At 37.0% G+C, this 13,741-nt stretch overlaps 4 protein-coding genes and 1 long non-coding RNA gene across 9 annotated transcripts; 2 read left to right on the forward strand and 3 right to left on the reverse strand.

The window, feature by feature from the left end:
• LOC104739926 lies at nucleotides 3,097-4,479 on the reverse strand. Of its 2 annotated transcripts, none has more exons than XR_002035114.1 (4): nucleotides 4,146-4,479; nucleotides 3,718-3,787; nucleotides 3,231-3,407; nucleotides 3,097-3,120 (listed from the first exon to the last, which is right to left on the reverse strand). It is a non-coding gene; the product is annotated as an uncharacterized LOC104739926 (long non-coding RNA). The 2 variants fall into 2 exon arrangements; XR_002035115.1 differs by lacking the exon at nucleotides 4,146-4,479 and adding an exon at nucleotides 3,875-3,966.
• On the forward strand, nucleotides 3,119-5,924 carry LOC104739925 (cytochrome P450 87A3-like). Its single transcript, XM_010460405.2, has 9 exons — nucleotides 3,119-3,431; nucleotides 3,534-3,855; nucleotides 3,940-4,089; nucleotides 4,442-4,693; nucleotides 4,796-4,885; nucleotides 4,977-5,055; nucleotides 5,152-5,258; nucleotides 5,354-5,481; nucleotides 5,572-5,924. The coding sequence occupies exons 1-9, from the start codon at nucleotides 3,235-3,237 to the stop codon at nucleotides 5,663-5,665; spliced, it is 1,419 nt and encodes a 472-aa protein (XP_010458707.1). The 5' UTR covers nucleotides 3,119-3,234; the 3' UTR covers nucleotides 5,666-5,924.
• Nucleotides 5,381-8,422, reverse strand: LOC104739924 (RHOMBOID-like protein 6, mitochondrial). 3 transcript variants are annotated; one of them, XM_010460404.2, is made up of 7 exons: nucleotides 8,322-8,422; nucleotides 7,885-8,168; nucleotides 7,135-7,298; nucleotides 6,885-7,048; nucleotides 6,100-6,788; nucleotides 5,601-5,609; nucleotides 5,391-5,463 (listed from the first exon to the last, which is right to left on the reverse strand). In XM_010460404.2, exons 2-5 carry the CDS (start codon nucleotides 8,118-8,120, stop codon nucleotides 6,429-6,431), a joined length of 924 nt encoding a protein of 307 aa, XP_010458706.1. In that variant the 5' UTR covers nucleotides 8,121-8,168; nucleotides 8,322-8,422; the 3' UTR covers nucleotides 5,391-5,463; nucleotides 5,601-5,609; nucleotides 6,100-6,428. The 3 variants fall into 3 exon arrangements, with proteins under 3 accessions (XP_010458705.1, XP_010458706.1, XP_019091382.1); XM_019235837.1 differs by having other exon boundaries at nucleotides 8,303-8,393; XM_010460403.2 differs by lacking the exon at nucleotides 5,601-5,609 and having other exon boundaries at nucleotides 5,381-5,463; nucleotides 8,303-8,393.
• On the reverse strand, nucleotides 8,753-10,807 carry LOC104739927 (pentatricopeptide repeat-containing protein At1g12300, mitochondrial-like). The gene has a single exon (XM_019235836.1). It carries the CDS (start codon nucleotides 10,688-10,690, stop codon nucleotides 8,774-8,776), a length of 1,917 nt encoding a protein of 638 aa, XP_019091381.1. The 5' UTR covers nucleotides 10,691-10,807; the 3' UTR covers nucleotides 8,753-8,773.
• On the forward strand, nucleotides 10,975-13,525 carry LOC104739928 (E3 ubiquitin-protein ligase At1g12760). 2 transcript variants are annotated; one of them, XR_760108.2, is made up of 6 exons: nucleotides 11,237-11,868; nucleotides 12,325-12,444; nucleotides 12,521-12,653; nucleotides 12,740-12,907; nucleotides 13,008-13,243; nucleotides 13,369-13,515. XR_760108.2 is itself a non-coding variant. In XM_010460408.2 (5 exons), the coding sequence occupies exons 1-5, from the start codon at nucleotides 11,237-11,239 to the stop codon at nucleotides 13,179-13,181; spliced, it is 1,227 nt and encodes a 408-aa protein (XP_010458710.1). In that variant the 5' UTR covers nucleotides 10,975-11,236; the 3' UTR covers nucleotides 13,182-13,525. The 2 variants fall into 2 exon arrangements, 1 of the variants encoding a protein (XP_010458710.1); XM_010460408.2 differs by having other exon boundaries at nucleotides 10,975-11,868; nucleotides 13,008-13,525.

Raw genomic sequence — 13,741 nt, forward strand, 5'->3', positions numbered from 1 at the left:
TTTGATTTTAATATTAACAAACATAACATATTTTGCCTTTCTCATTTATTCTACCTTGTTAATTAAATTAACCACATTTACCTGCCATGTATTTGATCAGGACAAGCCTACGAAAATCATCACCGGCAAATCATCACATTTACTTGTCGTAGCCAAGAGCGACGTCTATAATGTTGTGCGCTAAGACCGTTAAGATCTTTTTCCTTGGCATCATGAGAGGTTCAAATATGGTCTACTGAGTCAGCTACGTTCATAATAAAGAAGGTGATAAAATGATTTCTAGTTGAAAAAAAAATGATTTATACACATTCAACTATATCCGAGTGAAAGTAATCATTTTTACTCTTTGTTCGTTCGTTCCTTTGTTTTATATGTTGTGTAGTACGTCTGAAATTAGAACACACTATTGTAGAATATAAAAGGCTTCCCCCATTCATACGGCATAGACAACATTAACGAACTTTCTCCACAATTCTCTCAAATCCTCGTGTAGCTTCAATCATCTTCCATCTTTAAGTCTTTACTTCTATTTATTAAAACGTAACTCTTTATTTCTTGTATATATATGTGGATAGATTTTGTATTTGCTAGATAAGAGTAAGACATGGTATCTAAATGTTAACTAAGTAACTAAGCCTAGCTAGAAAGATTTAAACTCGGTTAGATGTTACCACTCTTCAACAATGGTCTACTTTGTAAACTGTTGATTTGTTGCTTGATTAATCTAAATTAGTGACTAAATGGATAGACAAGCAAAAATATTCAATGAAAATAAAATGTTTCAGTAATGGGAAAGATAACTAGATAAGTAATGACTAATATATATATACTCTTTACGTTTACAAATCCTTTTGGAAGTTATAAAAGTAATTTCATAACAAAATAAATCTGTAAGAAAACTCCTAAATAACAGCAAAAATTACAATTAGAAGGATCATATTTATATTTTCAATACGAAGATATGTATCACGTGGCCAACTTTTTGTGTTCAAAAGCAGCCAATAAGTTCACGCCACGTTATAGAGCAGAACATGTATATGACTCAAGTACGCACTCTGAAGCAAATACAGTCTTACCAAAGAACAGCTCCGACCAATAGAAAATTTCTAGCTCTTTACTTAAATTATTATTATTGGAATTCTTTTATAAAATTCAATCATCAAAATTTTCTTGCCATCAAGTTAAAATATTCTAAATCCCCATACCGTAATCACAAAAACAAAATATACAAAAAGATTGCAAAACGAGCCAATTCGATCGAATCAATTTGCGCGACTAGAGATAATATAATTAATATTATTTCTAATGTGAATATTTTAAATGATGATTGATTTATCTATACAAAAACGAAACGAAGATATTTCCAAACAAAATTAATATTAGGTGTGATGAATTTGTAACTTTTGATAAATTCAAGCACATAATAAAAAAAAAATAGTAGGTGTGATGAATTTGTTATTCAAGCACATAATAAGAAAATTTAAAACAAAACACAATTAATAGCTTATTGAGTTGTCCTTTATCTTGGTACATCCCCCTAGCGAGCACATCTCAATACTATAATGATTCTATTATTTATGTTTACAGTTTTTAATTAGTTTCACTAAAACCCTAACGAGGTTATACTAACTTACAAATTTGGATTTTTTTCCACCCAGTAATTAAGAGACCTGATTATTTCACACAAACACATCAATCCAACCCTAATCCTAAAATGTAATGTTGGATTTTGCTAGCAATGACAATAATGTAATACTCCTGTTTCATTTTGTTTTGTTTTCCCTATAAAAGCAGTTCTATAAGAACGTAGGCTTTGTCTTAATCACCCTAGCCTGTGTATACACAGTAGTTTCTAGCTAGGTCCAAACTTTAAAGTTGTCTTTTTTGACCCAGGATTACTGATGAAGGAACCACTTTTTGTTACCAATTATGTAACACTCAAACTGCTTTTTATCTAATAGAAGGTGAATAATAATAATGGTGAGGTATTTCACAGTAACCTACCTAGTAATTTTGAGTTTTTGTGGGTAGGAAAGTAGAATTGCATGGTTTTGTTGCATAAATCCTGAGCCCGTGGCTCAAAGGCTAAAACACATATTGTCCTGTGTTATTGGTTTAACCTGATGGGTCCCAAGAGCCGTCTGGGGTTATATATGTCTCACACACCTAAAGCCAAAAAAAAGAAGAAGATAATATGATACTATGATTAAACTCTCAGGTTAAAATTCATAATCTGGACAGAGAATTTGCATATGCAGTGGTTACTAAACAAGATCTAAAAGCTGATGTATGTATTATTTTGCAAGATCTTGAGTTTGACCAGTGGAAGATAATAATGATAATGATTAAAAACACATGACAAGCAGATCTAAAGAGGAGATCCTGAGCATGAATGAGAACAAACTGAAATGTACTTTATCTGTTAGTTTATTTGGGCTTCCCTGGTGTCAAAGATTGTATTAGATACTAGAATTTTAGCATAGATATGGGAATGATAGAAGAAGAAACAATTATGAAACTAATAATGCAGAAGCTGTAAACTTATTATTTTTCCCTCACTTTAATAGCAATATGAGTCTCAAATCTTAAGTTACATCAGTTTGTTATATATTATCACTGTTTTTTTTTTTTTTTTAAAGTGACAATGTTATTATTATCATCAGTGGTTACTTTAATCAAAATCTAATGGAGCTGCAAAGAGGAAGAGCTCTCACAAATGATCTCTCCTAAAATGAAGCTGAAAACTTGCCTAATGTTCAGACTTAGTGTTTTAATGCCATATGAGAGATGCAATAAACTAGGAGGTTCGAGGAACCTTCATATTATATTTCCTAAGATTTTTATTTTAATACTTTAAATAAAAAAAGCTGCCCTTTCACACGGATAATGGTTTCTAATTCTAGAAACAGGTTTTGAGTATTTTTTATTTGCTTAAAGCTTTTTAAAATTTTTATTTACATTCTGCAACTACTTTTTGAGAACATGTTATATTATTATCTAATCAGAGTTATGTCTAGAGACTTGCCTTGCCTATTTAAGCACTCATCATAATGGTTGACAAAGATGGGCCAGCACTCAACTTCTCTTTCTCTCTTTCCTCTGCACGTTTTCAGTTTCTGTCTAAAGAACACAAACCCAATAAAGAAGTCAGAGGGAGAAAAAAAAAAGTTTGATTTGTAGTTCCATCAGAGCAGTTTCATCATATATACTCTTCTTTAAATTTGTCTTACTGTGATGTGGGCATTGTTCATTTGGGTTTCTCTGCTTCTCATAAGTATCACACATTGGATATATAGTTGGAAGAACCCTAAATGCAAAGGAAAGCTTCCACCTGGCTCCATGGGTTTCCCATTACTCGGGGAGACTATCCAGTTCTTCAAGCCAAACTCAACTTCAGACATCCCTCCCTTTGTCAAAGAAAGGGTAAAGAAGTAAGTGTCTCTCTTATTCTCTCATTCAAAGCAATGTGATTAATAACTAATGCTTCTAGTGTGTACGCAAAGGTTTTAAAACTCTTGTTCTAATACGTGTAGGTATGGTCCTATTTTCAAGACCAATCTCGTGGGCAGACCAGTTATTGTATCAACAGATGCTGATCTGAGTTATTTTGTGTTTCAACAAGAGGGTCGTTGTTTCCAGAGTTGGTATCCAGACACTTTTACCAACATCTTTGGGAGAAATAATGTTGGTTCACTACATGGGTTCATGTACAAGTACCTTAAAAGCATGGTCTTGACTCTCTTTGGCCATGATGGTCTCAAGAAGATGCTTCCTCAAGTCGAAATAACTGCAAGTAAGAGGTTAGAGCTTTGGTCAAATCAAGATTCAGTAGAACTCAAAGATGCAACCGCAAGCGTAAGTTTCACAAGCACACCTTAATTTTCTGTTTCAGTTATAATCCTTGTTGCTAACATGTTTGCTATCACACATTTTTATCAGATGATCTTTGATCTCACCGCAAAGAAGTTGATCAGCCATGAACCAGACAAGTCATCAGAGAATCTAAGAGCAAACTTTGTTGCTTTTATTCAGGGATTGATCTCCTTCCCTTTTGACATCCCAGGCACAGCTTATCACAAATGTCTACAGGTGAATCCATTATTCTCTTGAACCATTTCTTTCTTGCCTCACATNAACAAGCACACCTTTTCTGTTTCAGTTATAATCCTTGTTGCTAACATGTTGGTATCACACATTTTATCAGATGATCTTTGATCTCACCGCAAAGAAGTTGATCAGCCATGAACCAGACAAGTCATCAGAGAATCTAAGAGCAAACTTTGTTGCTTTCATTCAAGGATTGATCTCCTTCCCTTTTGACATCCCAGGCACAGCTTATCACAAATGTCTTCAGGTGAATCCATCATTCTCTTCAGTCTTCAACAATTTCTTGCCTCATCACATATTGGTACTAATGTTTTGAAACTGTCTTGTCTTGCAGGGTAGGGAAAAGGCAATGAAAATGTTGAAGAGTATGCTTCAAGAGAGGCGTAAGAACCCGCGGAAGATCCCAAGTGATTTCTTTGATTACGTTATTGAAGAGATTCAGAAAGAAGGGACAATTCTGACAGAGGATATTGCACTGGACTTGATGTTTGTCTTACTATTTGCCAGCTTCGAAACAACATCTCTCGCTTTAACTTTAGCTATCAAGTTTCTTACAGATGACCCTGCAGTCCTAAAGCGTTTAACGGTTAGTCAGAGGATCAACACAGTATATAGATATCTTTACCAAGAAGTGACAAATTTCTGGTTTATAATCAAAAAGCTAAACTGTGTTCATCTTCATGATCAGGAAGAACATGAGACAATTCTGAGAAACCGGAAAGATGCAGACTCAGGACTTACATGGGAAGAATACAAGTCAATGACTTACACATTTCAGGTTGCTTAAGATTTTGATTAAAAGTATGATAATTTCTAAAGTTTCAATACAAAGTTCAGCTGACTAAGTCTTAAGTAAACTCTGTATGCAGTTTATTAACGAAACAGCGAGACTAGCAAATATAGTTCCTGCAATCTTCAGAAAGACGTTGAGAGATATAAAATTCAAAGGTATGATAAAATAAAGTAAAATAACATTCTCAATGATTTAAGTGCCTCTTTTTTTCTTAAATTATTTATCATTAAGACTTTTGTCAATGGTTACAGATTATACCATTCCAGCCGGCTGGGCGGTGATGGTCTGTCCACCAGCTGTACATTTGAATCCAGAAAAGTATAAAGATCCTTTAGTCTTCAATCCATCAAGATGGGAGGTGAGGTCAAACCTTCTAAGTAACTTCTACTCCAAGTAAAACTGGGAAAAAAATAAAAATAATAACAGAACTAATCGAATTTGGATGTGATGCAGGGATCAAAAGCTACCAATGCATCAAAGCACTTCATGGCGTTTGGTGGCGGTATGAGGTTCTGTGTTGGAACCGACTTCACCAAATTGCAGATGGCTGCGTTTCTTCATACCTTGGTAACAAAATACAGGTTTGTAAAAGCTAATCATCTTAATTACACTCTTCTATTGTGTTAGATTCCAATAAGGCTGATTTGATTCTGGCCCCTTGAATTTATCAGGTGGGAAGAGATTAAAGGAGGAGACATACTTCGAACTCCTGGATTACAGTTTCCAAATGGTTACCATGTCAGACTCCATAAAAAAGAGACTTAGAGAATGTTTTTTAAGTAAAACAGAAGTGTTAGGATTTCTAATACGTCGTTATACATTTTCTAAGACTACAAATCATAAGTTAAGATGTGTCTTAGGTTTTAAAAGGCTGAGAATCAGCTACAAAGGTGAATACAACAATTTTGTTACTAGCTTTTGTGTCTTGCTCAGAAACTGTAATGTATAGTTATTGACCACAAAGGCATGTAAAAGAAAACAAGTACTACTGAGATTTATTATTCTCCTTAAGTTCTTGATCAAATCGTATATGTAAATTTCCTAAAGAAGTATTTATAATGAATATTGATACTCTATCCAAACTATAAAAGCTTGCAGAATCTCCTAAGCCTATAAATCTTCAATAGGAAATACACACATCAAAACATTAGGATGAAGATGAAAGTACTAATGTTTGGGATTGTTTCTGTAAAAGTTACCTTGGAACTTTTCTTCGATTGATCGATGAACGACAACACTGTAGTTTCAAGATGAAGATCGCCGCCAGAGGAAGCCCACCAACCCAAAAAACCATATGTTCCCTCTCGGTGATCTGCTGACGTGTCGGCTACTTTTCACCGGTTTATACATGATGATGTCACTAATTTTTATAAACGGGCTAATAAGTTTCGTTCCAAGCCCAACATCTTTCAATTTGAGGAATCAATAAAAACAATCCTTTTCAATTTGTAGTTACACAACCAAATAGGACAATGAATATAGTTAGAAACAGAGTTTGTAACAGTAATGATGAATGAAAGAAATATCATCAACAAGACCATTTGGAAGTAGGATAACAGTCTAGGCGATGGCACCATTTGCAATGTTTGTTCCCATTCTCTCCTTTGAAAAGCATCACAATCCCAACTGTCAAACCCGCTACGACAACTACACCGGCAATAAAGAACAACATGTACTGGCACGGGTTATACTTTGATCTGGCACGGCCACCATACTGCGAAGAGTTGCGTGACTCTTCCCATCCTAACTGAGGCCGGATCAGTAGTACAAACCCAAGTAAAAATCCGGTTAAGAAACCACCAATGTGAGCAAAGTTGTCAACCCAAGGAAGCAATCCTATTGCCAAATTGATTGCTATGATGAACAAGATTGTGAACAAAGCCGCCAGCTGGAAATTTATCAGAAACTCGTCAAGTCAATGCAACAATGATTCATTACAGTTAATGTTTGTATCTTGAAAAAGAACAGGCACATCATATGGTACCTTGTTGGCGTAGATAGTCCAGTTGATGAGAAGCTCTGATAACATTGCTCCCATGAGTCCAAGAAGAGCGCCCGAGGCACCAACTGAGATGCTATTTTGAAGGAAGAGAGCTGAGAGAATGTTTCCGCCAAATCCCGATATCAAGTAGACGAGTCCAATTCTTACTGCAGAGTCATTTTACAAGACATTATGAATATATGAAAAGAACGGAAGAATGAGAGAATCGCGGGTAATAATAGGAAAGACTTACTGAAGCCAAACTGCTGCTCAAGGCGGATACCGAAGAAGATTACATTGAACATATTAGTAAAAAGGTGAAAGACACCAGCGTGGAGCCACATAGAAGTGATGAGCCTCCATTTTTCATTGCCTTGCACGACTTTCCTCCATTCCAAAGCTCCCATTTTCTCCAATCTGAAATCATCATATGGTTAGAATCATCACGGATAGGATAAAACATGGAATCACAACAATACCAAAAGTTACAGACCCCATTGCTAAGGCAGCTCATAATCTTAAATCCAACCATGCCCTCAAAGATACTAGGTCGTTTGACCAAAAATCGTGTAGTTTAGACAACAGAGCACAATGCTGTGATGAACTTTATCTTAAGAACAGAGTTTGTTTTGAGCAAAACATGGCATCAACAGAGTAAATGAAGCAATCGTAGATGATACCAATGAGGTTTGTGCATCAGTAAACTCTAATGGGGCAACGAGATCAGTATTCTTTCATAACATTTTGGAAAAAATAGGGATAATATTGAGACCCACAAGTTTGAAATTGAATTTTAAGGTGTCAAATTTGAATATAATGATCAAACAAAAGATAACTATCAAAATACCCACAAGCAAGAACTTGATTTGTAAGGCAGTACAGGATCAGACTGTCAAAACCTTGAAACTTAAGGGACAAACACTGAGACTTCTGGGGCTTTTGTGATTTAAAAAGACCAAAAAGTTCACCAAAATTAGGATTACGAGTTCTTAAAGAAGCTTACGTGGAAGAAGATGGGCCTAAAAGAGGGTTTTCTCTGAGTGGCTGGAACGAGAACCTACGGAGAAACTTGGCCACGCAATCTCCATTTGCACCATTGGTCGTCTTGGGGCAGTCGTTGATGAACATGACAACGATGAAGACGGCGACATTAGCCACGACAATAGTCGGAGTCAGCCAGGACGTCCACTGGGTGTCCCCTCTGTGTTTCCTACCTCTCTCCATATCTCTACTGGACATTCTCTCTCTCTTCTCTCGTCGTATAAAGAACAGCACAACTGGTGTTTACTATAAATAGTAAACACAAAAAATGAAATCAACGGATGAAAGACGATGAATAAATGGAAGAAGAATAGATTGAGACAGGACACATGAAACAGAGCAATCTATTATCAGAGATTCAGGCAGAGAGTTTTTTTAACCTTCAGTTTTCCTCTGTACCTATTGCTGGATTTTGGAGAAACTCAACCGTTGAATCGGTGGGTTTTCCCAACATATGGTGTCAATGGCAGCTCCTTGAAGATATTTTCTTTCCTTTTAACTTTCTGATAAAAATCTCAGACCTGAGAGAGGAAATAAATCAGACGTGAAATCACTTATATTGATTCTGTTATCATCGTAATTTTGTGGGGTATGATTTGTTAATAAATTGATGATGTGATAGACAAAGTCAATAAGGAATACTAATAAACTTACTATAAGTATATAAATTCCTACATATAATGTGCCTGCACTATCCATTTTATTTACCTGACAAAAATAGACAAATCAACAGGAGGAGGAGCATTGACCAATCCAATATATATATATATATATATATATATGTCTCTCACCACAATCAATGGTCAAACTAAAAACTGAATCTTTGATTATATGATGTAAACACCAAAATTCTAAGAAAGCATATCCAAAAAGCTTTTGTTCAATCTACCATCCGATAACATATCGATAACCATCTTTGTAGTGAAAGCATCAGCAGCGTACCCTCCCCTTTTCATTTCTTCAATGAATTCAGCTGATGTATTTATGTCACTACCTCGGAGATGTGCTCGGATTAGTATGTTGTATGTACAACCATCTGGCTCATGCTCATCCTCTTCCATTTTTTTAAACAACAGGTCCGCTTCAGATAGTGAGCCTTTCTTACACAGTCCTCCAATCATTATGTTGTATGTCTTAACATCGGGCTTCACTCCTCTAAGAGGTAGAATACAGAATAAATCCCAAGCATCATCTACCTTACCATCATTGCACATCCCGTGAATGATGATGTTATAGATACCAATATCGAGTTCCATCTTACTCTTCTGGATTTTTTCAAATATTTCCAATGCTTTTTTTACTTCTCCACTGTCCCACAAACCATCCAGCAAAATTTTGTAAGTCACAATATTAGGAGGAACACGACGAGAAACCATCTCCTGGAAGAGTTCTTTGGCGACCTCAAGTTTCCCCGATTGACAAAACCCTTGGATTAGAGTGTTATAAGTAACTGTATCTGCAACCACTCCTCTCAAGGACATTGCACGGAAGAGTTCCAAACCATCATCAACCCGCTCAGCCTTACAATATCCATTTATGAGGATATTAAACGTCACAGTATTAGTATCACACTCTTTGCTAACCATCACGTCCAGCATCTGGTTTGCCTCATCTAGGCGGTTCTCCTTGCAAAACCCATCTATCAAAGAATTGTATGTAATCGTATTAGGAGATATACCTCGTCGAATCATCTCCTTGTGCAGTTCTTGGGCCTCTAGAAGTTTTCCCTCTTTCACAAAACTATCAATCAATACGTTGAATGTGACAACGTTGGGGGTGATTCTCCTTGTGATCATATCCCTCAGCAACTGTGCACCATCATCCCATCTACCATCATTACAGAAGCCTCTGATGAGAGTGTTGTAGGTAATAATATCTGATTTGATCCCTTTCACTTCCATTTCACTAAATAGGTTGAATGCATCGTCGAGGCTCCCGTCTTTGCAGAGGCCATCAATGATGATATTGTATTTGAATGCATCGAGCTTGATATTTCTTCCTTCCATCTTTCTGAGCAACTCAATGGCCAAGGCAGTTTTGCCGGACTTGCACATTACATTTAGAACCGGTCCATAGGTAACTCCATCGGGTTGACAGCCATTTGCAACCATTCGATCTATCAAAACCACAGCTTCAGAGACTTTACCATTGAGACAAAGTCCATTGACCAAAGTGTTAATCGTAATGAGATTGGGTGTATGTCCCATTTCAACCATTCGATCAACTAACCCCACCGCTTGGGAAACTCGGCCCTCGAGACATAATCCGTTTATCAAAGTTGTAAAAGTGATGGTGTTAGGCTCATACCCAAGTTTCAGGATCTTCCCCAAAACAGAATAAGCAAAACCTAGTTTTCGGCGTCGGCAGAAGCAATTGATCATAATACTCAAAGTGTAGATGCTATGTGCAACCCCACTCAACTCCATTTGCTTGCATAGATCTAACACAAGATCATACTGTTTTGTCCTGGCAACAGCACCAAACAATCTACTGAAATCAAAAAGGCTAGGACGAGGACGAGACCGAAGCATGTCTTGGAAGAGATTGACAGCATCATCTGGCTTAATATCTACAAGCCCACTCCTCAGTCTCTCTCTATAAGAGAGATTTCTATCACTGAAACTAGAGAAGTCTCGTTCGCAGCAAAAGAACAGCTCATTCGGGCAATGGTGAAGTGAAGCATTTCTCAGAGTACCTGTCTCCGGGAGGCGAGCCTGCAAAAATTTCAAAGCTTTTTTAGAACTCCATCTCCGTATCATCAACATCATCTCAATTCTCAAGCTGATTCGTTCCTTCTCAAGCTTTTAGCACTCTGTGTAATTTACAAAACAAGCGCTCCGCTCAGAGACAACAAAAAAAAAAGTGAAAAAAAAAGAGAGAAGAAGATAGAGAGACTAAACCGGTTCAGTGACCAAACCCTCGTGGGCCGTGGCCCATATATAATACAGTACTCCGCTTAAATTAAAATTTGTCCGATAGTTGACTGGTGACTAGAAGAAGGGACCACATGAAAACTATTAAATGACTTGAGTTTCAAAATTAATCAAAAAAAATATTTTTACCAATCTCTCGTCAAAAAAAGGGAGAGAGAGAGAGACAGATATTATTTCTGTTAATTTCCATAATCTAATCATCCATCATCTTCTTCATCTCTCTCTCTCTCATCTCATCTCGTTCTCTCGAAACCCTAACAATCTCAATTTCGTCTTCTCAGATTGATTCCTTCCCTTTTTATGACGTAACGCTACACCAATTTCAACGATTTAGTTTTTTTTTTTAATCACACACAAAAAAAAAAAAAAGAGAGAGAGACAATGTCAACGGAGAATAACACGGGGAATTCGTCATCCCTGCCACCATCATCATCATCCTCCGACGCAATCGATCCAGCACCGTTGCTTTTAAACGGAGAAGATAATGAAGGAAGCAACGGAGGAGGAGGAAGTGGGGGGGAACGGAGATCTGTGAGGAGACAAGGTTTGAGAGAAGCCGCTAGGTTTCTAAGTCGTGCGAGTAGCGGACGTGTTATGAGGGAACCTTCTATGCTCGTGAGGGAGGCTGCGGCTGAGCAGCTAGAGGAGAGACAAAGCGATTGGGCTTATTCGAAGCCTGTGGTGGTTCTTGACATCGTTTGGAACCTGGCTTTTGTTTCCGTTGCCACGGCTGTTTTGGTTATGAGCAGGGACGAGCATCCGATTATGCCGCTTAGGGTTTGGCTTTTGGGTTATGCTTTGCAATGCGTGTTGCATATGGTTTGTGTTTGTTTTGAGTATCGGAGGAGGAATAGGAGGAGAACGATTAGGAATACTCCACGCTCACGCTCTTCTTCTTCTTCTTCTTCCTCCTCTTCGTCTTCTTCTTCCTTGGAGGAAGATGCTTTGGTTTCCAGGAGGAATTCGAATGAGCACGACTTGTCTCTCGGGCACTTGGACAGCGAAAGCAGCAGGTTTGTGCCTAGATCACATGTTTGTTTCCGGCATTTTGATGTGTATTTTGCCTCGAGCTTGTTTAGATTTCAATAACTTGTGAGCTTTGCTGTGGTAGCGTCTTAAAAGCTTAGGCTGTTTGCACTTAAGTTACATATTTGAGCTAGGCAGGTACATATTATAGTGTGGATTCTTATCTAAATGCTTTGCTCTGCACCTTTTATACAAAGCGTCTACCTTTATGATCCTTGATGCGTTACAATCTAACTGAGATTATATGCAACTTGTGATGAAATTGTGATGTTACATACATATAGGACAATGGATTCACTCCTTTCTTATAACACAAATTTAGGAAATCAGACATTGACTCTTGTCCTTGCTACCAGATTTTTTTATTATTCTTTATTTTTTACAACAAAATTAGTAATACCATGTTTTGAGATTCTTATTTCACTTACTGTTTTCCAATGCAGTGTTGCAAAACATCTGGAATCTGCCAATACAATGTTTTCCTTTATATGGTGGATCATTGGATTCTACTGGGTATCTGCTGGTGGCCAAGAGTTGGCACAAGAATCCCCTCGGATTTACTGGTTTGTTCTTTCCTCCCATCTCTATTATTCTTAAGTGTTAGCCTGTTCCGCCACTGAATAGCATTGCTTATGCCAGGTTGTCTATCGTCTTTCTTGGTTTCGATGTGTTCTTTGTTGTCTTCTGTGTTGCGTTGGCTTGCGTTATTGGAATTGCTGTCTGCTGTTGCCTTCCATGCATCATTGCAGTTCTATACGCCGTTGCAGATCAGGTACTTCTCATAACCAATTCATCTTATATCCTAAGCCGCCATGTTGTGCTACTTGTTTTATAACACAACATGATTAATAAATGCAGGAAGGTGCTTCAAAAGAAGACATTGAGCAGCTCACCAAATTCAAGTTTCGCAAAGTAGGTGATGCCAACAAACATACTGGTGATGAAGCCCAAGGAACTACTGAGGGGATAATGACCGAGTGTGGTACAGATTCACCCATTGAACATACTCTTTTGCAAGAGGATGCGGTAAGTATACACTATAACACATTCAACCCTCCTCCTCGAAGAACAAATCCTAACTTAGATAATTATTATGCTTTATGACTCTTATGATTCTGCATTATAGGAATGTTGCATCTGTCTCTCTGCATATGAAGACGGAACAGAACTAAGGGAACTTCCATGTGGCCACCATTTCCACTGCTCCTGCGTAGACAAATGGCTATACATAAACGCGACTTGCCCACTCTGCAAATACAACATCCTCAAGAGTAGCAACTTGGATCGAGAGGAAGTCTAGACGAATACAGCATTACTTGTTCATGACCCACAACATATTTGATCAGGAGACTTGGGGTTAAGGTAGAAAACAAAACCGGTTTGTTTTATAGATATGATGCATTGTTTGTGATATGATATCTATACAAAATTATTATACTTATTTGTTTGTTTTTGTTTTTCGTTTTTTTGATTTGGAAACTAATCAGGTCTGTACATCTGTATCTATCGTGGTTCTCTTGAAACCAATGTTTTGTACTACCTCTTTCTCACTCTACCTCGAATTTGTTAGAGATTTTCTTCATCTTAGATCTTTTTTAGTTATGTATCAATGAAGATTTTGATTGTTAATTTAATGTTTTTCCAGTTTGTTTTTCAACCTTCAAGCTGAAGTTGTATAGCCAGTGAATAACTCTGATACTACCATAGTACCATCACTTCTAGCTCAAACACACCATCCGATTAACTCTTGAAAACTGAAGTTAAACTGTAATAGTAAGCACAATTACATAACAAACCAAATCCGATTAGATTTTAATTTGTGTTTATGTATATTTAAGACAAAATTTGAACAAAGCAAAT

The sequence above is a fragment of the Camelina sativa genome, chromosome 14 (assembly GCF_000633955.1).
Source record: "Camelina sativa cultivar DH55 chromosome 14, Cs, whole genome shotgun sequence".
In the NCBI taxonomy this organism is placed as follows: Eukaryota; Viridiplantae; Streptophyta; class Magnoliopsida; order Brassicales; family Brassicaceae; genus Camelina; species Camelina sativa.

What these genes read in the sequence shown, in the direction of transcription:
- LOC104739925 (XM_010460405.2), top strand. Translation starts at nt 3,235, where the DNA reads ATGTGGGCATTGTTCATTTGGGTTTCTCTGCTTCTCATAAGTATCACA. An exon ending in TCAAAGATGCAACCGCAAGC is followed by an intron (nt 3,856 to 3,939) that starts GTAAGTTTCACA and finishes CATTTTTATCAG; the next exon opens with ATGATCTTTGATCTCACCGC. An exon ending in CAATGACTTACACATTTCAG is followed by an intron (nt 4,886 to 4,976) that starts GTTGCTTAAGAT and finishes CTCTGTATGCAG; the next exon opens with TTTATTAACGAAACAGCGAG.
- LOC104739927 (XM_019235836.1), bottom strand. Translation starts at nt 10,690, where the DNA reads ATGATGTTGATGATACGGAGATGGAGTTCTAAAAAAGCTTTGAAATTT.
- LOC104739928 (XM_010460408.2), top strand. Translation starts at nt 11,237, where the DNA reads ATGTCAACGGAGAATAACACGGGGAATTCGTCATCCCTGCCACCATCA. An exon ending in TTGGACAGCGAAAGCAGCAG is followed by an intron (nt 11,869 to 12,324) that starts GTTTGTGCCTAG and finishes TTTCCAATGCAG; the next exon opens with TGTTGCAAAACATCTGGAAT. An exon ending in GAATCCCCTCGGATTTACTG is followed by an intron (nt 12,445 to 12,520) that starts GTTTGTTCTTTC and finishes TGCTTATGCCAG; the next exon opens with GTTGTCTATCGTCTTTCTTG.
- LOC104739924 (XM_010460403.2), bottom strand. Translation starts at nt 8,120, where the DNA reads ATGTCCAGTAGAGATATGGAGAGAGGTAGGAAACACAGAGGGGACACC. An exon ending in TTAGGCCCATCTTCTTCCAC is followed by an intron (nt 7,299 to 7,884) that starts GTAAGCTTCTTT and finishes TGATGATTTCAG; the next exon opens with ATTGGAGAAAATGGGAGCTT. An exon ending in TGAGCAGCAGTTTGGCTTCA is followed by an intron (nt 7,049 to 7,134) that starts GTAAGTCTTTCC and finishes ATGACTCTGCAG; the next exon opens with TAAGAATTGGACTCGTCTAC.